The following is a 21,785-nucleotide window of genomic DNA, read 5'->3' as shown; positions in this document are numbered from 1 at the left end:
CACAGACTTTGGTTGAACAAAGACAAATAGAGAAATATTTTTATTAAATTTGCATTTGAATAAGTTATTTCATCCCGTTTGTGGAAATAAAGAAGTCTGTTTTGTTGGCTTATCAATAAAACTTGGACATACAACTAAGAAAATGAAACTGTACAGCAAAGACTGTTAAAAGTGCTAAGCTTGGAGCAGCATTTACTATGAGTTTTTCAGTCCAATCCTATTCAGCCCCCATGTACTCTTCCATGATCTCCTCATGCCTGCTGGAGTTCAGCCAGGCACTCCATTCTTTGTCTTCCAGCTCTGGAGTGGTGCTTTTGAGCTACCCTGCAGGACTTTTCACACAGGTATGTCCTTGCTGGCCAGGCCTGTGCTCAGCTGCCTTCTTTCGTGCAGGTGTCTTCTTTCCTTAAAGCTTCCAAAAGAACTTCACCTGGGATTTCTTCCATGGCATAGTTCAGACTATCATCTGCAGCTTCAGCTAGTTCCACATCTTCAGCAGCTTCTAGGAAACAGGCATCATCACTTGTGTTTTCCCACTCGCTGTCTGATAACAGGAAGTCTTGAGACCAGCTGTTCTCTAGAGATACTGAGCTTTTTGACAAGTCTGATGCATTAGAATGTGGATTTACTTCTCCTTCTGTGTGCCCCCTGTCATCCAGTAGGGTGTACTCTTCTTCCTTTGAGAAACAACAACAGTACTTCATATGAAAATGCTCTTCAAACCTTTAACTGCTCTGCAAGTTTGGAGCTTGGGCTGTCACATCTAATGGATACTGCAGAAAGCTGGCCAACAAGACAAGATTTTCCAGCATCTTACTGTATAGCCATGTTAACCTGTGGAAGCCTGTTTTAACAGGAGTAGAAATTTGCTGTTTTTCTAGCAGCCTACAAGTAGCCCGTTGAATACAGCATCAGAAAACAATACAGAGTTAAGACTAACTTTAGTGTCTTGTTTAAAGATACTGTCAGAACCCGAAAATACAGTTAAATGCCACTTTCTGTGAAATAACACTAATAGCTACTGATGATCTGCTTGAGAAGAGCTTAACATGCCATTCTGCTATATGATATTTAGAGCTGAAAAGTTAGATCTAAAAGTTGCAAAAATGTCAATTCTTATTGCCTAAGCAGTGGAAAAACTCGTATGTTCAGGGTATAGAGTCTAGGTGCAGTATCAGGTCAGTTTAAATATTCTACCTGTTTGGGGAAGCATGCTGCTTTAATATGCTAAAATGGAGATAAATGAATTTCAGAAATGAGGGTCACTGACTTATATTTGACTCAGATTGACTCAAGTGTTCCAGAACCAGTTCTGTTTTACCTTGCCCAGCACAAAGTCAGACATGCATAGCAGAGGTAAACTTGGGCAGTTTTTCTATTCTGCAACTGGAGCAGCTTTGTGGCTTAGACATTGGGAACTGCTGTTCACATCAGAACAGAAGGAAGTCTTTAGTCCCAGGGGAAGTTAGACAATTCCAGTAACTTAGCACTGCTAGAGAACTTAAAAATTAATATATGGAGCTACCAGACCAGCACAGCTGCTCCAGGGACTTCTTTTATACCACTGTAAGAGTGTGTGGAGCTCAGCAGACTGGGATATTAGTGGTGATGTCCAGTTACTTCCAGAGACTCACAAGAACTTGAGTATATCAGTAGGACAAAAACATACCTCTTTGAAAAGAGATGGGAGACATATCCCAGGCGGTAATGGAAAACCTAAATCAAATATAAGATGTTAATTAAAGTCAACATTCCAAAAAGTATTAAGTGTAATTGAGATTGCAGGCTACATACTTTGTGATTTGAAGTTTTGTTCTCTGCAGACAGGATCGTGACACTTTTGATACCAGACTTCGTTCTTTAGATCTACCAGAATCCTAAGAATGAAATTATTTAGTCTTTTAGTAATAGTACATGAATGAAGTGAATTCATGCAGGAGAAAACTCTAAATGAACAGGTTTTATTTGTCCTCAGCTATGGATATTACTTTCATACTCTATACATACTTATTACATGTCTGTTTTGTACTATTTTTTTAAAGAAATTTCAGGTTTCTTAAATCAAAAGAAATAAATGTTTAAGACTAACATCTGAGAGTGAAATTTAGTCAACTTCATTAAATTAAGTTTAGAAGAAAAAGTCATCAATCAAGATTAGCAAATGCGACGTAAGATTTTGTTGCTGCTGCTGTTACAGATAATTTAATTATAAAAGCCACATAAAATCACTATTTTCTCTCGACTGATTTTTCAGTCGAGAGAAAAGTTCAGTTGAGAGTTCAGTCCAGCTTTTTCAACTGGCCTTTAGAAACACCAAACTTCAAGCAACTCACTTGAGAAACAGCATCTAGCTGTTCATCTAGCTGAGGGTTTTTTTGAATATCCTTGTTTCTCAAAAACACATTCCTTATGTTTCAGTGATTTTAAATGTTATATAAATAACAGTTGAACAGGAAAATAAAGCAAGCTGTTTCAAACTGAACAGCTGAAGAACATACATTATGTTGTTACTTTTGTGAGCTCTTCCGATATTTTCACACCAACGGTAACCTGAAATATCATAAATAAGTAGTTCTTTGAGAGAGAAGTAACTCCATTGTCGTATCCCTGAAGAAAAAAAAGATTATTCTTTAAATTTTTTAGAAATAGTGTAGCAGAAAATTCATTTGTAAATAGTAAAGTGGTCTCTTTACCTCCTTGTAGCCCATCTCTATTAACCAAAGAACGAACAAAATTATCGATTTCTGGATATGGAGAACCCTGGTAACCTTCCGTGGGATCTGTTAAACCAAAGGCCATACACACAGTTACTGGGTTTGCCACTGTAGTATGTCATTGTAACACTTTTTATAGACTGCAGATAGCAAATGTACATGAATCACATCACACCCTTAATTAAACCAGGGATAAATCCACTGTTACTTTCTTGTAGTTCTTTGAAGTGCTATGCCCACCCCAAGGTGCAGAGGGAACTGGGCCAAAGCAAGACAGCTGTGGGTACAGGAGGGGAGGGTCAGTGGTGTTCAGGTGCTGCAGAGCATCCTTCAGTACAGATGTACTCTGCCTCTTGCTGAAAGACAGGAGTTATCAGGTGTACAAGTCACAGAACATCTAAGAATAATTTTTTTTTCTATGCAGTGGAGAAGGCTTGAAGTACCTCTGCTGCTTCTGGTAGTTTTACTGTTCAAAAAAGCAGACATTTTTCTCTCCTCCTCTGAAAAGCCAGATGACAGAACTTTTGTGTCATCACTCACTCTGAAGAAAGGAGAAAATACAAAGGAAAATGTGTGATTCTTACAGCATAACACAGTACAAAGTAACTCACCATAACATCCCACAGGATGGCACATGACACAGCCCTGGGCTCCAGCTCCAGGGAGCCAGCTGGGCAAGGGGGTGGCCCAGGAGACCTCCGGAGCTCCCTGCCAACCTCGACCTGCCTGTGATTGCTGTCCCTGGAGCACTTTCCCTTCTGGCTTTGGCACTTTCCCTGACTCCCACCGCAGGGTGGGGTTCCTCGCCCGCAACAGCAACAATGTCCCAGGACCCAACCATTTAACAATGGCTGGTCCACACTGCTACAGCAGGATGTGCTCTAGATATAGTATCTATGCAGGTACACTCTTTGAAAGGTTTCAGTGGGTTTTTTGGGTCTCTACAATGAACTGCTTTTCCTTGTCATATTGCTAACTGGAAGCCAGATGATCACAGAAGTCTAAATTCAACACAGCAAAATTTCTCATCCATATTTATGGCAGATTCAGCTGAATACACTACACGGTTTATGGGCATCAGTTCAGGATAATGAACATTTCAGGATATAAAACCTGAAGTCACAAATACATGTTTTCAACAAAAATATTATACCATTTTAATACTTGCTTTCTGCTACAGCAGAAATGATTAGGATCTTCTTAAGAAAGAGCATCAGAGGCTTAGATTGGATATAGAAAACTTGATCACTGTATGTACAAGTACCCAACCTAAGGACATGCTCTGTACCAAATGGGAAATCTGGTATGCAAGAAAACACGTTCAGAAATCCTTTTTATTTCTTACCAGACTTTGAAAAATATTCAGACTTCTCATATTTAACTGACTAGAAAGCTGTAAGTTTGGCTTTCAGACTACACAGAGTCTGACCAAACTTAATAATGGTTGTTTTAGCATTTTGAGCATGTACAGAGAAATGAGGCACAATTCAGAAGCTGTACCACATTTGAAGCCAGGTTTAACTAAAAAACAAGACTCCCAAGAAATTTTTTCTTCAAAACCAAGAAATTCTACTAGGGACTCCTAAAATTACACTGTAACTATATTAATGGAATAATTGCTCATTCATAGCAGCTATTTGTAACAACTGCAGGAGAATTATCATTAAAATTCATATTTTATAATATTGAAAATTTGACTGGAATTAAGTAATTACCGAATGTTGCAGATTAAGGAGGAAAGAAAATATGCTTCTTCCAAGGAAACATCCTTTTCACAGTTGGGGATAAACTTATTATCCTCTGCTATCTTCAGAATAACATTTTTTCCTGCTTTTGATGACTTATACATCCGGAAATTTCTATTCTTTGTATAAACTCCTACAGGAAAACAGATATTTCTTAACATAGCAGTGTTGGCTAGGACTTAAGATACTTAGCACTTGTAAATCAAACAATTTCCCTTTGGCCCAGCTGAGAGTCTAATGCATGGACAAAAACTGTTACTGACTGGTTCATACCCCATAGAAGAAATGCAACAAAGCAAGATCATGCACACACATACACTTCTATGTTACAGAAGAATTACGACAAATGCTCAACACCTCTACATAGTCATTTTAATCACTCTGACATTATAATTATTAAAAGTTTCCCTTCAGTACAAGAAATGGGTGCTTTCACATTAACTTAGTGAAATACAACTGAGCCCAAAAAGCTGCACTATGATTTTAACCAGAAAGAACTTAATCAAACTTTCTGTTTTCTGTGGACCAGACACAACTTGTCTGAAGCAGGCATCAGGAAGGCTTAATTCCAATCTCAAAATCAAACAACAAAACAATGACCAGGTATCTTAAACATTGCATAATTTGTCTAATAATTTATTCAGAAGGTAAGTTTTATTTGCAGGTTGCATTTGATTTTCATGAAAAGAACTTAGAGCTCATAGAAGGAGAACATCCCAAAGCTTGCTGTCACTGCAGCCTCATGATGTAATTCAGTATTTCAGCAATTTAGACTTTAGATTCCCAATTTTGAGGTAATTTGTATAACATAAATATTGAGAATGGTTAATTTCAGGGAAGATAACATCAAATCCTTAAAAGGTGACACAGAAAACAATTTGCTTTTATTTATATTTATGAATTTGCTTGAAAGAATTTTGAACAGTAGGTGAAAGTAATCCTTCTGACTCAGTAACAGAGGAGTGTACTGTAGCCAACTGCGGGGTTATATTTCAATAGATCAGACATACTGAAAAGGAGCACAATAAAAGTGATCCTGAATTCCATGAGAAGAATTGTAAGAAATGGGGGTTCTTCTGAAGAGTCTGAGGAAAAAAAGCCAAGGTAAAGTCCTGGAGTATATAACATACTGCAAAAGCATGCTAAACTATTTTCATTTCACTGAGACAAGGCAAAAAGCAGAAAAACCAGATATGGGGGTGAAGAAGTGCGTGACTTTCAAACTCCAGTTTGACTGTGGGTTTTGTGCTCCTGGAGATTTGTAACATTTTAATACCCTGAAAAGGCTAAACCCAGCAGGGCCATGAAGTGCCCAAACCAAAATTTCTAGTATTCCATCAATGAAACCTAACAACTGCCATTCCAAACAGGGAAAGAAGGCTCAATTCGTACATGTAGAAGAATACAGAAAGCCATGCCTGTAAGACTTGTTCCGTTATTAAGCAGCTTCTAATTCAACTGAAATAACAAAAATGCAATATATGCTATCCTCTTTTAATCCAAATGGGAGCACTTTTCCCCTTAGACGGGGAAAAAAATAGTCTTGTGTGGCAAGAATTAAAATTCAAAACAAAATAATTAAACATAGTAATATAAGAAGTTCCATAGACCAAGGATCTAAGGTTCCTTTAAAGTACAGCATCTATGATCACAGTTTCAGCATGCATTTAAAGTCTGACCATAGGGACAACAGTAAGAACACCACAGTTCCTTACTCTCTGTAATCGAAGATTAAGGAACATTTCATTTCTTAACCTTTGTTGCATCCCAAAGAGGTTTAAAACCACTTATATTTACCTAGATCCACAAAAAGTTGCTTGTTGCCTTCTTTATCGTTTACTATTAGAAAGGAAAAATCTAAATTTTCTCCCTGGTGTGACATTTCCATATCCTTCGTTTTGTGAGCAATGGCTGGCCAGTCTTTGGCAGCATCTTCAATAGCTGTGAGGTCTGTAAGAGAACCATCTGATCCAACTCCTGCAGAACACTGGAAAACATGCCCTGCTTCTTCTGTTGCAATCCCAGCAGCCTTACTCTCCATTAATCTTATGGCAGGCTGAAAAATGGTTCTCACAAAGTTACCTTAAGAAGAACAAAAAAGGCCAGAAGCAGGCAATGTCATTTATGAGTCAAGAAAGAACTTAGAGAGTTTCTGAGCAAACACTTTTCAAAACAGCCAAGAGGGAAATGGTTGAAGTTTGGGGTCTTTTTAGCCCTTCTGGATTTTTAAAAAGAAATCTTTTGACCAGCCCACTGTATAAAATGGTTCTGACCAGTAACTGAGAAACCAATGCCTCACAAGAATTTGTGCTAAATGTCTTTGAAAAACAAAACAAAAAACCCTAAATATTAACAAGCTCAGATTCAGGATTGTGAAAAGGTTGTGACTGTCTTCCTCACTACTGCTTTCCTTCATTTCACTTTCCAAATGACTGAAATGTCTACTTGCAGCTTCATGGTGCATTTACCAATGCAAGAGCTTGATCAAAGCTTACTCAAATGACAAATTAACTTTTACGTAAGTATTTGGTAATGACTTTTCAAACTCTCAGTATTACATAATTCAACTCCCATTGTACCTCGAGGCTCTACTGGATGGTAACCAAAGACAGACAAATAAAAACCATGGCCAAATTAGTTCCAGGGAGAAAGCAGAGAACAGAATAAATACAGAAGTGGAAAAAAAAACTGAAATGGAAGGAATACTGGCAAGGATGATTCTGTAGTTGTTGGATGAAGCTTCTCTGGGGAACATGAAAGAATATGAAATATAGCTCCTCCTATGCTACATATCAGCAGAATGACTCAGCATATCAAGCATCAAAATCATCATCATCCTCATTCATTACAGGACTACTGGGGCACACGAATGAGTAACAGTGATAGACAGTGTTTTAACCCTGTGTGTCCAAATACACAGAATTTCTTAGTTTTATAAAAATAGCTACTTGGATCTTCAGGGAGAAAATGTACCTATTTCAGAACTGAAGTTTATTTCAACTGCCATAAAATTTAAGAGTATCTGTAAAAGACCTGGTTGATCACTTTGGTTTTTATGTATATTTAAATAACAATCACTCTGGTGTCAGAATAGCAAGGGTTCTGTCAGTGAAAGATCATTTTGGAAGTCAGTTATCATTACACACACCTTCGTTTTCTCTCCTCCAGTGTTCTGACTGGTTTGATGTGGGAAACAAACCCTGCATTTCATACTCGTGATTCTTGAGCATATTTTGTATTTTTTGTATGTGGGATTTGTTAGCTGTGTTGAGCAATGTAAATTCTTGATTTCCACAGCTTTCCTGTGGACATACACAGGACATGATCTCCTGTGCTTTCTTATATGAGCTGTGAACTCCGTCCTTGTATTTTAATTCTATAAATTATAACTCCAAGTATTATACACTAAATGTTTTTAATAATATTTAGTTTTAAGCCCATGCATTTTGTGCACGACTCCTGACACAAAATGCTTATGAAACAATATTATCCAAGATGTGATAGTTCACAACCTAGTTTATCCCACATAAATACCATTAACTCATCCTGAGGTATTTTTTTATTAGGCAGAACACCACAATGCTGAATTTTAAAAAAGACAACACTTACATGTGTCTGAAATCCATTACATAAAAAACCCCTTTTATCATATATTCTGGGAAATAATGAAGTTATCTGCATTTTAGGTTATTTACTACAGCAGAGTATTTTGAACAAGGTAGAAAGCTAGTATGCTTTAGCACAGGTTTGTCAAACAGGTTACTAAAGTGCATTAAGGAAAAGTCTAAAGTATAAAACATTACTGGTTACATGGAGGAATTTAACACTGACATTTACCCTATCTCAGTTATTTAAAAAATCAGTTTTTACTGTGGCTACAACATTATGTTGTAAAGGCAAAGACAGAACATGAATACATAAGCTGAAAATATATTTTAAGTATGGCAGTTTGTAAACATGTCAAATTCATGACACAGTGGAGATACAGAACACTCAAACCAATGGGCTAAAATAAACAGTTCAAGCTTCTATTGAAAGAACTGACTAATGCAATTTAGCTATCAACAGTACAGGCTAAAATTTCTGTCATACCATATTATTATGTTATCCATGTAATACTCAGGAGTTTATACTGGCACAAGAGTTAAAAGACCACACTTTTGAACTAAAAATTGCACTAATCTCATTTAAGTGTTTGAGTTTTGTAGCTACTACCATGGTGTCACATGAGAAATAACTGCTTTGTGTCACACTTGGAGCTGGCAGACACTATTATAGGCATTTGCTTATAACTAAGACAATCTGCTTGGCTTGCCTTGAGCTATTCCTCAAAAAATTTAGGGACACAGATTCCAATACTCCTAAGAATGAAAAACGGGTTTTTTAATGTTAAAAAAAGATGGAAAAGGCTCCTCTGTTCTGGAAATACTCTGTCCTCTTCGTGTTGCAGTTAGGACCTGAGTTTTGGCCTAAAGAGGTGCTTAGGCCACAGACTGCATGCTTATACTAAAAATACTGGGGGAAAAGGTTTGTACATGCATGTAGGCCTACAATATCCAGCCTGTCCTTACATTTGCTCTGCTCCTCCAGGTGTTCAGGCCAACAAGACCTTTCACAGATGATTCCTCTGAGCAACACAAAACATGTCAACCCTACACCACTTTGATCCAAGAGTATGTGTGTTCTCCCCATGAAATAACTGGACAATTCAAAGGGAAAATAAGATTTTTGTCTAATGCTGTATTGGGCTGGACAGAAGCCCAACACTGTGTCATTAAAAATAGTATCGCTGTGCTGTAATTAAGTACTAAAAGCAAAAAGCTCATCTTCCCTGTTCTCTCTACAAGGCCCTGCTAGATCATACACACTGCACAGTAAGAAGCTACTTAAAAACCACAGGAGGTATTAAAAAAAATCAAGAAATACAGTATAAACTTTACTCAAGACTGCAATGAGGGAGGGTGCAGAGCTAGAAAATTAGGTAAGGGTGAGAAAGGGAGGGCTGGGCATGAAGACACTCAGACAGATTGTGACAAAATAAACTGACCAGTGACCAGAGTGTGACCAAGAAGACACCAGAATAAAACTGGGAAACTGAGCGGGATCAAAATTTTGAACCAAACATCCTTAGCTCTTCCTATTCTACCGCCAGAGGAAAACCAGTAACAAAGCACATCATTTCTTGTATTTCTGTTGCTATTGTCACAGTTCTTCCTGAACACAAGCAGTAGAGCTAAATATAACAAATCTAAATTTCATCCCTTCTAATAACCCATGAGATTATTAATCTCATTGTATAACAGCATTTCTGCTTCCTTTCCCTCACATTCTTTGTTTATTTGAAAAAAACCCAGACCACAATAGAGAACAAAGGTTACAAGTTTAAACACTCAAATTAAGAAGTGACAAAACCAAGGCTGCAGGTTCAATGTTAATTAACTCAGAATTCTGCATGTGAAGGTTGATACAGATTTTAATTCCACCACTGGGCAAGCTGTTTTCCATCACTTCCTGCTGCACTCAGACAAAACTCAGCTGATAAGCTATTGTGTCCTAATTGGTCAAAGTATGTTTATAAGACTGCTTTACTGCACACCACAGAGAATATATATACAAGAAGAAATTATGAATTTCAACATTAACTTCTCCTAATGTTCACCACTAGCACCTCAGTGCTTCACAGACAGTATTTGAAAAGTATGTTCAAAATACTTCAGGTAATGAGGATGTTTCATTGTACTTATTTTAAAAATGGAGTCAAGACAACCCTAAACTGGCAATTCTCTGTCTTGGAGTTGCCATATTCCAAAAAAATCCCAATTTACATCAACAATTAAAATTGCTTTCAGCTTTCTCTTAATCATGGTTATGCATAGGTGGCTTGAAATCATCTTTGTCCTTTTTGACCATGCAGTGACCACAAATTAACTGTATTTAGAGCAAATAACACTAGCTTTAATTATTAAGACTGACCTTAACCTGAAAATTAAGGAGCCATAGACTTGCCAGTTTTGTAGAAACCAGTATTTTTGTAAATAAAACATACAGGCACAAAAAGTTACATTTTTTCAAACACACATGCTAATCATAGGAAAAGAAAGTAGATGAGAAAAAATGAGGCTTAATGAAATATATAGTAAGTTCTGCTGGGAATACTTTTTTTCCCACATATAATTCCATTAAAATAAATACTCAAATGTGAGTTAGCACTGTATAAAGTCAAAACCTCACCTTTTATTTCTAGGTGTAAGAGAAAAGAACACACTTACCAACATGAGTATTATCCTTAAATACAGTCTTTTGGGGTAGAAATATTAAGTGACGACTAAATTTTTCATCAGTAGTGGAATCCAAATTCAAGACATCTTTTGATGAACAATTTACATCATAAAGTTCTTTTAATTTTTGGCTGACAAGCTGAAATTATAAACATTAATTATGTTATTTTGCTCTAACATTTTTAGTAGTTCTATCTGTAAACCTAACACAAATTCAGAGTCTACTTCTTTTTTCAAGGCCTTTTTCCCCCTCATTTTGAGCATACAATTAATTTAATTCAAACTAACCCATACCAAGTTTTAACCAAGTTTGACATAGACTGTTTTTCCTTAAATATGCAAGTCACTGAATACATTAACAGTGCTAAGTTGAGAAGACTTTCAGTTTCTCAGGTAAAAGCCTAGTTAAGTGGCTTTATCCTGCAGGTTGTTTTCCATCACAACGCAGTTCACACCCACAGTGACAATGTCTGTAATGCAGGCTCACCAGGAGTGGAAGATGGATGCTGTCATAATATAAAGGACTGGTGAGCTAATTCAGTGCTATGATTTTTTTAGCTAATTCATTGGTATGACCCAATGAACAATAACTAAGCAGAAAACATATTTCACTCTAAATTAGCTCTAAAAAACCTGCTATAAACTAAGCTAGTAATTACCCATGTTCAGGACTGGGACTCAGAACCTAAAGGTCTGGAAGCTTTGCGTTTTAGCGGCTCAGATCCCCACCCAGCAAATCAAAGTCCTCTTCTTAACCTGAGAAATCTCCACATTTCAGAACTGATCCACAGGTAAACCCCTCCAGATTCTCTATCAATGAAGGGTTCTTTATGAAGGAATGACCCCAATAATCTTTTTCTTTCTTTTGTTTCTAGCTATGGACATGTAGGTGACAGAAGTGTCACAAATAAATGTCCACTCATGATGAGATTTTATTTAAACAGAAGACATTCTTCTAAAACCCTGCTGTTTTTTCCACCTCTGTCATAATGAACTTGCAGAGAGCTCATTTTCCAAAAAATTGCAATAAAATGGAAACTGCACTATTTTTAAGCACAATTGATAATCAGCAAAAGTATGTAATTTTAGGTACCAAATTGGCAAATGCAGTCACATGATGCTCTCTACATCATCATGTAAGTCAACTGTAATGAACTGTCATCTAAAGAAACCTCCAGGAGAGATTCTTCTAAGTCTTGATATACAACTGCACCATTCAGCAAGAGAATGAACAGAGGAATACATGAATGGAACTTTTATTGATGCTACTTTAAAGAATATCTAAACATTCCTCCACTTTTACAGCTTTCAAGTGGCAGAGCACATAAAACAATCTTCAAAAGTAAATGTACCATATCAGTAAACCTACAGTGAATACAAACAGTCCAACAAAAATCATTCTTTACTTTTGTGTCTCAATTAATTCTTTTGTCTCTCACTTTGATTAAAACCTTGATTTAATTAAAACAGTATTTTTACTTCATTAAAAACAACCACTTGGTCTACAATTCTTTCAATTTTACTACAGCATAATCAAAATAAAGTGGTAAATACTTTGGTTTCATATTAAGTTAACAACAAATTCATATTAATCTTCAACATGACTTTGCTCCAGTTTACCTCAATTAACTTCATGACCATACTCTTGCCATCTGCACCAGGATTTGCTGGTTTGTAAAACTCCAAATCAAAATAAAGTTTGCAAGCATCTTTTTCAGGAATTACTTCATAGCAATGCATAAGACTTGTTTTGTAACCTTTGCTAAGGAAAAACAAAAACAAATCACAGCCTCTCACAATAAACATTATGAGCATGATAAACATGCTTATCAGCTGCAAACGAGGATCCCACATATTTTACTCTGCAGTCAACCACCCATAGTAAAAAAAAGAAGTAGCCCTACAATACCAACAAAGATTATTTTTCTGGCCTAGAATTTAATTTTGTAAAGTATTTTCCTCTCCAAGCTCTCCCCCCACCAACCCTCCCCACCCCTGGTCTTACAATACATGCAGAAATGTTGAGAATTCCAGGAACTATGAAAACTACAGCAAAAAACCTAAGTAACCACTCATATGTCTTTAGCACAAAGAGATTATATAAAGCTTTTTCCAACTAAATTTAAAAAAATCTCATTTTCAATTTGAGAAAAAATATCAGGCTTTTCATATAAAAATTGACTCAGATTTCTTTTACTTCATAACTAAATACTTTATTGTAAAAGAAAAAAAATGGGAGAAAAAGTTCAGCAAGTGATCGAATTATCAATACTTGGAACAACCTCATGCAAATATAAATCCATAAATCAGTCACCAAATATCTGCATTAATGCACACTGAAATTGATGTATGACTAGTCAGAGAAGTATGTTTTTGTCATGTATTGGTATCATCCCCTGAGGAAAGCTGAGAGCAAAAGCAAACCTACTGCTATTAGATTTAAGTTCAACAGAGTCCTTAATTCTTAGGAAAAAATGGCAACCTGCTACTCAAAAGGAAGTTGAAACCCTCTATAGAATATATTGTATTGTCCCCATGAAGGTTTTTCCCATTGCCAAAATGAAACCTCAGCCAACCCATTACAGGTCTGTGCTACTCAGAGCAGCAGGTGGCTCCTGGGAATACCTATCTAGTGATAGTTCTTACTAGGTAGGATATCCAGTACACCACTGTCTTTTAGTGACATACAGGTTACCTTCTCAAATACTCACGTGTAATAAAACCAAAGCTCTTTATACGTTGTCACAAGGTAAAACCTCTGTCCACTCTGTGTGCTCTTTTCCAAAGCAAATACATGAACATCCTTTTTAAATAAAAACATTGAAGTATTTTGGTTAGTTTTATTCAAAGAACCAGTTTAAATCTTCATAAGTTCCTACCTGGCATCAATTAAAGGTTAGTAAATACTAGAGAACTGTAAACAGATCACTAATCCTTTTCCAAGCTCAGTAGCATCTAGTTTTAATTTAGAACATCATTCTGATTTCAGTTACATGGGTAAAACTTTGAAGCTTTTCTTTGCTGTGAGTTAATGTAAATTGTTTTCTCTGCAAACTTGTTTTTTCTGATCAGTGACAAGTGCATCCAAAGGGAGGAAGAACAATGGCCTGAAAGAAGCAGTCTCATGGACATGATGGCAGTATATATATATAGAAGGCTTTACAGCAAATATTGTTCAGACATTATGTTGTTTAGATCCAAAAACAGAAATCTGAGAAGAAAACAAAAAAACTACTGCCAAGCCAATTTGGAACCCATTTTTGAAAACAGGCTGCAAAGAGTACTTCAATACCAGAAACAGCATGGAGAAAAACACAATACATTCCTTAAAAACAGCAATCTATTTGAAAAGTATTAAACTGAAAACAGAGGACACTTTTGCATATTTATTTGGCTAATCACTTCTAATCATCTGAACTTGCTACTCAGATGCCACTGGAGAGCTGTGTTGTTTCTATTTCATCTCTGCCTCCTGTTTATCTCTTTTTCTACCTCATTTTTTTCCTCCTCTTTCTTCCTATTAATTCTCACTACCTTCTCATTCTCCTGCCAACCCTGACAGCTTGCTCGTCTTGAGAAGGCACAAATCTATCACTACAATATTACCAAAAAGCACTTTTACTTTTCAAAGTTATCACCACATTTCAACTTGTATGTTAAAACAGAACCAGTAATTCTTAGAGATACCTCTGGTACAATATGACCCACAAAGTAAAAGAAAAAAAGCTTGCTGTTTCAGGATTTGGAAGTAAGAAAAAGATCTTGCATACTGATAAAGACTTCACTGCCAACCACAATTTTAAATTATGTTCAATCTTGAAAGTGTATAGAGAGTAAAGACATTTGCCTAACATAATATACCTCTTCACAGGTTTTTACATAATTAAAAGCTTCGGCCTGTCGAGAAAATATTTTCCAAACAGAGGATGGCATAGAGGGTTTGGACAGTCTTGGTCTATAAACTGCAGGAAGAGGGTTTCTTTCATAGTGAGATGCTAGTTCTTCTACTTTCTTCAGTCTTTCTTGCCATTTTCTCTTCATTTCTCCTAAAACAAGTACAAATAGTCAAATCAGTATCAATTTCTGCTTGCAAGGCAATTTTAATTTTAATATATCCTGTACTCCTCACTGCTTTTGATTCTGGTTTTGTTGAGTGTAATTTGATAATTAACTGGGAGTAGCCAATATTCCAAATCAACACCCAACCTTGCAATGATACTAATTTTAATATTAAATCTGTCCACACTGTTTTGGAAGTACAAGAGCTTCAAATTAACGCTATCAAAGATAAACACAACAGAATAAATACAGTAAGAGAAGGCCTAAGAAGTTTAATTTTTGTCTACAGAATGGTATTACACTCCTCAAAAAGTATACAAACTGTTGACTAGGCACACAACATTATTAAAGAGTGAAAAAATACTATTACTTTTGCTTTATGGTTGGGGAGACAAATGAGATAATTAATTTGTATGGTAGTACAATACTTGAGTTCATAGGAAGAGTTAAAACTTCAGTGACTCCAGCTCTGAGCTCTGTATCTCAAAGTAAAAGAACTGAAATCCAAAATGAGGGCTCCATTCTCCCCTGCCAACATTTGCTACTGATCAGTAATACTTTCACCTGCTTTAAAAGCTCCTGTACTTCCTCACAACCTTAAAATAGCAATCTTATCTCTTTTCAAGAAGTAGAACCATGCAGTAATTCCTGCTATCTTGCAACCTTTAAGCTTCTAGCTTCATAAAATAATCCAAATGCTGTAGAGTGATGTAGTAAAGCACAAACACATATATGTACAATTATCTGTAAGTGGAACACCTGCAAATCAGTAAAAAGCACTGCCAGGAAAACATGAAACAGAGAAAGAGAGGCAAGAAGTAACAAACATGAAGGGGAATCTTCTTGTTTTGCCCAGCATAACCACTTGGTTCTCCTAACAGCCCCTGGGTTTCAGTGAAAGATAAAAACAAAACCGGACTCAAAAGTATTCAAACGTTTAACAAGCTGGATCCACAAGGCAAGTTTAAGTATTTAAATATTTTTGAGGGGCCCTGAAGCCCAGATTTTAGATCCTCTCATTTCCTCCTCCAAGTTTTCCACAGCAAAAGTTCCTGGACACTTACATTTCTGCCCACTGCACATCTAACCCTGCCCATGTCTTGACAGTTCAGTGCCTGTGTCAAGTCTAAGTAACCGAATGTTTTTTCTCTAACAGAGGTCAAACATATTATCTCTATCGACCTTCTCAGTCTTCTGACCTGTGCATTTTCTCCACTCCCTTCTTCTTATGCTCTTAGTTCCTTCTTGGACATGAAAAATTAGGTTATAGACAGCAGTCAGCATTTCTCAGAAGTGCTAGCAAAACTTTCATTTTAATGCTGTTGGCTGTAAATTAACTGGGTGCAAAAGACATCCCTACATCAGCACTTTCCCACAAGATAACCATTAAAAAAGGAAAGAGACAGAGAAGTCCCATAATTCTCAATCTTAAACTTTCTAGTTATATCAGGTCGTATTTTTGCAGAAACACAGCTGGTAGGATACCTGAATCTGAGAGAAGGTCGATGACCCTTATTTTAAACTGAAACCTATCACAGTTCTTGTAGTCCAAACATTCAGATTCTCAGCAGTCCAAAATGTCAGGTCTTTTGAAGGTAACTTTAGTTCCTGTGTGAACTATAACACATCTGTTTAGAGCACATACAAGTTACACTTACAGACCAGCCTTCTGAGTTCACTAGGAAATTCCCACTTCATCTTCCCCTCTTATGTCCCACCAGAAGAAAGGGCAGTTTTAAGAAATTTTGTCACCAACATGTTTAGACATAAGTGTTACTGACTCAGCAGGATGACTGCATGGAGAGCCTGGAAAAAAGTCTTATAAGAGATGACTTAAAGAACTTGCTATTTCCTTTTCTCTATTTGATGGAAGACTGCTTCCTTGTTTACTTCTCATGAGAATGACAAACATACAATCCACACCTGCTGACAACTGAAGCTGAGACATGCAAATCAACTGCTACTCAAAATAACATGCTTACACTTGTTTCCTGGCCAGTGAGTACCATGCAACATAGTTCTATGGCAGAATTCATGGTCCTTGACACAAATAAATGTGTGACATTTTCTCCCAGCTACCAATTCAGCCTTAGAACACATTAAATTACAATCGACCTAGTGTAAAATTCTTTAACGTTAGTGAAAATTAGCTTAGCTATGCTTATGTTGACCTGACCAGTGGCATACTAACAAACACTACCCATCTTCCCTCAACAACAAGGACTGACAAATTTTCCCCTAACCCTCCTAATGGAGGAAGTGTCCTCTACAATTACAGAATCACAAAATGGGTCATGTTAGAAGGAGCCACAGTCAGTGGGTCACCTGGCTGAACCTCCCTGCTCAAGCAGGGTCATCCTAGAGCACCTGGCACAAGAGTGTGTCCAGTCAGTTCCTGAGTATCTCCAGTGGAGGAGACTCCACAACCTCTCTGAACAATCTGTTCCAGTGTGCAATCTCTTCCTCAAATTAAGATTGCAAGGGCAAAACTCAGTATATCAGGCACGGCGATAAGACCTCAAAAAGTAGGTCAGTACCTGTTATGAGAAGCTGGCATACCTAGTTTCCAATGTCATCTGACTTTCTGAATGTTGATGTACAAATATGAAACTAACTGACCTGAAAGTTGATGACGAAGCCAAAATCAGCCCTCAGCTTCAGAGCACTGTTGTGCAAGGTCTGTGGGCAGCCAGGAACACTCACCAAGCAGGGGGGTGAGAACCCTGCCCGAGGAGAAGGTCCTGCCACGGCACAGGCCAGCACACCCGCAGGGATCTCGCTCACTGACATCTGGAGGGTGGCTGCTCAGTTGATAATTGTCCCCACAGATTACTCTAGCTGGCTACTTCCTTTGAAAACCACCATTATGCCAGAATGACAGAATATTCTGAGGCGGAAGGAACCCACAAGGATCATCTAATCCAACTCCTAGCCCTGCACAGGACCATCTCCAAGAGTCACACCAGGTGCCTGAGAGCATTGTCCAAACACTTCTTGAACTCTGCCAGGCTGGTGCTGTGACCACTTCCCTGAGCAGCCTGTTCCAGTGCCCAGCCACCCGCTGGGTGAAGAACTTTTTTCTAATATCCAACCTAAACCTCCCCTGACACAGCGAAAGGCTATTCCCTCAGGTCCTGTCGCCAGAGAAGAGATCACTGACTGCTGCTCCTCCTGCTCCCCTCACGAGCATGTTCAACACCACGACGAGGTCTCCCCTCAGCCTCCTCCAGGCTGCACAGAACAAGTGACCTCAGCCGCTCCTCACACAGCTTCCTCTCAAGGCCCTTCACCGTCTTCCTTGCCCTGCTTTGGATGCTCTGTAATAGCTTTATATTCTTGTTACACTGCGGTGCCAAAAACTGCACACAGGATTTAATATGAGGCCACACCAGCACAGTGTAAATGTACCAGAATGGCACATTCGTTTCAGCAGGCAGAGGAACTGAAGCACCAGAGCAAACCTGACAAGGTTTGAGTTACACCATTCACACCCAAGAGCAGCCAGGCAGCCGTATCCGGCTCAGTGTCCCCCCGCGGGAGAGGAGCTGAGAGCAGAGCAGAGCAGAGCAGAGCAGCCCCCCGCGCCCCCTCAGCCTCTCAGCCTGGCCCCACACACCTCCCTCCGCGCCGAGAATGGCCCGGAAAGGCCCGCACGGCCGCTCCCGCCTTCCCGCGCCCCCAGCGCCGCTCCCGCAGCCCTCACCGCCACTGCCCGCCGCCCGCCGCCATTGGGGTGGGGCGCGCCGCCCGTCCGCGCTGCCCGCCCTGCGCGGGGAGGAGCCAGCGGCCGCCGGGCGGGCCGGGCAGCGAGGGGTTTTTCTCCGCTCCGGGTAGCGGCTGGGTTAGCCACGCCGGGCTCAGGGGAAAGCACGTCGGAGCACAGCGCCGGCGGAGCGAGGAGGCGGCGGAGCCGGTGGGTGCTGGCGGAGCTGAGGTGCGGTGCTCCGGGATGGGGGCGCGGCGGCTTTGGGGCCGAACAAAGCAGGGGGGTGGCCAGGCTGTGGCTGTCTAGGACCGTGTGGCCGCCTGCTTCTATCCCGGAGGAAGCCAGCTGCGGAGAGCCGGAGGAGAGCCTCGTTTGGCCCGGGGCGGGCCCGGCTGAGAGCGCCGCTGCCCCGGCTGCCCGCGGGGCTCCCGGCACCGCAGGCCCGGCTGTCGGTCGGTCGGTCGGTCGGTCGGTGTTGGGGGGATGGCACCCGGCCTTGCCCGCGGCCCGGCGGGAGGGAGCGGCCGCCTGCCATCCCAGCGCCCGCCGCTGCCCCCTGCCCGGACACAGCGCCGCGCCTCAGGGCTTAGTTTGCCAGACGCTTAAGGGAGCCGGTTGGTTCCCTTTCAGCCTGTTTTTGTGGAGAAACTGCCGAAAGAGAGGGGAAGAAGACGGGAGAGGGGGAAAGGAAAAAAAAAAACCCAACAACAAAGCGCTTTAATTCTAAGCTGCTCTCTAGTGTCCCCTTGGACACTAGCCATTCACTAACCGGAAACACGGGGTCAGTATCTGCGTTTGGATCTCCCAAAACAAAGCGTGTTAAACCTCGTCTCACGGACGGAAAGCATGCTTGGGGTCCTCGCAGACACTGTGACCAACTTTTGATAGCGTGTAAAAGGCTCTGCCCGAGCCCTGTTGAGTCCTGTGTGTTCGCTGCTGGGCTGAAGGATGGGGAATCTATAGTCATTTACTCTCTAACTCACAGTCCTCTCCTTTAGGTATCTGCCTGTCTGGTGGTAGGTTCCAAACTAATACACCATGCCCTTAATGTTAAAGACCCGGATATGGCTTTTGTTTACAGTGGTGGTGATGTGGTTTATAGGTACAGGTGAATTAATAAGTAAGGGTCCCGTCTACACTTGGAATAATTTCAGCTAATTTTACAGCTTCATGCTGAGTACCTAAAAGTCTGTTTGCTTTTGGAAGATCAGAATGCTGGCCCAGTGTCAGGGCTTTCCAACAACTACATCCCGCCCAGAAGTAATGTGAAGAGCTGTCACAGTATTGGCCTGCATCCATCAGTGGTAACAGTATTTAGTAGGGGAATAGTGTCACACAGAAAATGTAACGGTATATTTTCAAACATTTTTCATCTTTTCATATAGTCAGCTTCTATTTTTTCCTTACATTATTAATCAGATAATTATTGTTTAGCATTGTACATTGTAGAGTGGAAAATTTTTACTTTGCACGTCTGCTTCAGTATTGCAATATGTCATGTATATGTTCATGTTCATAAAACACCTTCTTTGAATACTTGACATCTCTTGCAGTCGTGAGGTGGAAAACTGCTCTTTTGTAATCTTTAAGGAGGTGTTTTACAATACTGATGACTGTTTTGAACATGTGTTTTAATAGTGGTACGGTCATTGCTTTGTGGAGCAGCAGTTATATACTGAACATGTGTTGTCTCCTGAGGTTTGCATATTTCACGATACAGTTGGTAACTAAAGACAGTTTAGTTATTTGCTTTCTTCCGTGTCTGAGAAGCTTTGGTTTTATTTTTATCACTATGTCGTTAATTTCTCTTGTTGGTTCTCATTTCAAATAAATATTGCTCTAAAAAGAAACCTGATGGTTCTTATGGCGGTGGTGACACATGATGATTTGAATTTATTTTCATTCGGTCCAGGTAGAATAAGTAGATCCAGGCTGGAATGGAGTAAAAAATTGTTCTATTTATTATTTTCCTGTCAAAAGAAAAGCATTGGAACAACTGCATTTGTATGGGGGAAAATATTTTTACCCTTATTGCTATGCTGAGAGACAGTGGTTATTTTTTGGTAGCTTTCAGAGCATAGCTTTGTACTTTCTTGAACCACTTTATTTTTTACTGTTTATCTGTAAAGATCATTGTAGCATCATCTTCATATTTGCTGTCTCTGTCTCATAGAATTTTAAATTTTTTTTCAAATAAAATATTATAAAGTAAGCGTCCTAAAATCTACAGAATATATTTTTCTAGATTATAAAAATGCTGCTGCTTTTTTCAAGTACTTGTTTTTTATATTTCCCTACAGTTGAAAGCTTGTCTTACCTAAGCTTTCAGAGAAAATAATATCAAAGAGCAGACTAAAAGTTTTGAATTCTTGATGCACTGTCGTGATTTCTTCCCCCCACACCTCCCCCCACCAGGATGAGATCATCCTCCGCAGGGAAATGCATGGCATCACTGCATTACCTAAAGCAAGATGAGGCAATTCTTAGCCTGTTAGAATCATCCTCATCCTCAGCATTGCTGTTACCCTGACCGGTGCTTTAGAGCACAAAATACCCTACTGGCTCAAACGGGCATTTGAGTGCCTAGCAACAAAAGAGGTATCTCTTTGTGGGTGTCTTTTGTTCTTTAAAGTAGTGCAGGTGACTTGGTGCCTCAGGGTGCTCAGGAATTGATGGATATTAAAAGTGAGTTACAGATTCTGTTCTGAAGGTAAAGCATGCAAATTTCAAATACTTGACGTGTTATAACCAGTTTTTCTAGACAATCCCTAAAGCTTCTGTAAAGTCTCTTAGACAAGCTCCAATTGCAATGAAGTAGAGTGCAGTAAGTTCTAACTGTTCAATAAACAACTGAAGCTGTAGGCTGTGAACTAGGATTGCGGAGGCTTTAGTAAGAAATATTTTTATGATATGGTATTAAAATGGTTTTACATTTTTCAGAAAGAAAGTACTATAGTTATAATTGTAGGTCTTACTAGCTACTTCTTCCAGTTTCATTGTTTATTTGGCACTGGATTGAGGACAGCAATTTTAGAGCTTTAAATTCAAGGTTGTAGAAGGGTCAAGGACATAAGTCTTAATTTAAGGTCATTTGAACGTTGAAGATTTCTCTTAGTGTTTGCATCCTGCTTTGACATTTATGTTGTAAGAAGCATTCAGTGCTGGCAGCCAGTCGGGTCTGCAGTTGGCTTGGTTAAGTCTGCTGCTGTTGAGCAGTTTGGTTGGAGCACACCTGGTGTGAACCGAGGACAGCCTAATGATCCATTTACCCTCCCTCATGATT

The 21,785-nt window shown here is 39.2% G+C and overlaps 2 protein-coding genes across 10 annotated transcripts in view; one reads left to right on the top strand and one right to left on the bottom strand.

The window, feature by feature from the left end:
- Nucleotides 1-7: 7 nt before the first annotated feature.
- On the bottom strand, nt 8-18,636 carry PRIMPOL (primase and DNA directed polymerase). 9 transcript variants are annotated; one of them, XM_085058763.1, is made up of 14 exons: nt 18,500-18,515; nt 16,282-16,413; nt 14,599-14,783; nt 13,449-13,540; nt 12,358-12,499; nt 10,729-10,876; nt 6,257-6,541; nt 4,430-4,592; nt 3,158-3,255; nt 2,694-2,780; nt 2,499-2,607; nt 1,795-1,877; nt 1,670-1,716; nt 8-677 (listed from the first exon to the last, which is right to left on the bottom strand). In XM_085058763.1, the coding sequence occupies exons 3-14, from the start codon at nt 14,776-14,778 to the stop codon at nt 372-374; spliced, it is 1,740 nt and encodes a 579-aa protein (XP_084914889.1). In that variant the 5' UTR covers nt 14,779-14,783; nt 16,282-16,413; nt 18,500-18,515; the 3' UTR covers nt 8-371. The 9 variants fall into 9 exon arrangements, with proteins under 9 accessions (XP_084914889.1, XP_084914887.1, XP_084914892.1 ...); XM_085058761.1 differs by having other exon boundaries at nt 18,413-18,514; XM_085058766.1 differs by lacking the exon at nt 16,282-16,413 and having other exon boundaries at nt 18,500-18,636.
- CASP3 (caspase 3) overlaps nt 18,575-21,785 on the top strand; it is a 12,308-nt gene continuing 9,097 nt past the window's right edge. The window contains exon 1 of the mRNA XM_085058775.1: nt 18,575-18,709. The gene's annotated coding sequence lies outside the window, so the exon portion shown is untranslated. The remainder of the gene's footprint in view (nt 18,710-21,785) is intronic.

Source organism: Lichenostomus cassidix, chromosome 4, assembly GCF_008360975.1.
Source record: "Lichenostomus cassidix isolate B80296 chromosome 4, HeHo_3.0, whole genome shotgun sequence".
Taxonomy (NCBI): Eukaryota; Metazoa; Chordata; class Aves; order Passeriformes; family Meliphagidae; genus Lichenostomus; species Lichenostomus cassidix.
Note: the sequence above shows the minus strand (reverse complement) of the source record. Positions and strands in the feature narration are given on the sequence as shown.

What these genes read in the sequence shown, in the direction of transcription:
- PRIMPOL (XM_085058766.1), bottom strand. Translation starts at nt 14,778, where the DNA reads ATGAAGAGAAAATGGCAAGAAAGACTGAAGAAAGTAGAAGAACTAGCA. An exon ending in GAGCTTTGGTTTTATTACAC is followed by an intron (nt 12,500 to 13,448) that starts GTGAGTATTTGA and finishes GTTTTTCCTTAG; the next exon opens with CAAAGGTTACAAAACAAGTC. An exon ending in TCCTTAATCTGCAACATTCG is followed by an intron (nt 3,256 to 4,429) that starts GTAATTACTTAA and finishes TCCTTTCTTCAG; the next exon opens with AGTGAGTGATGACACAAAAG.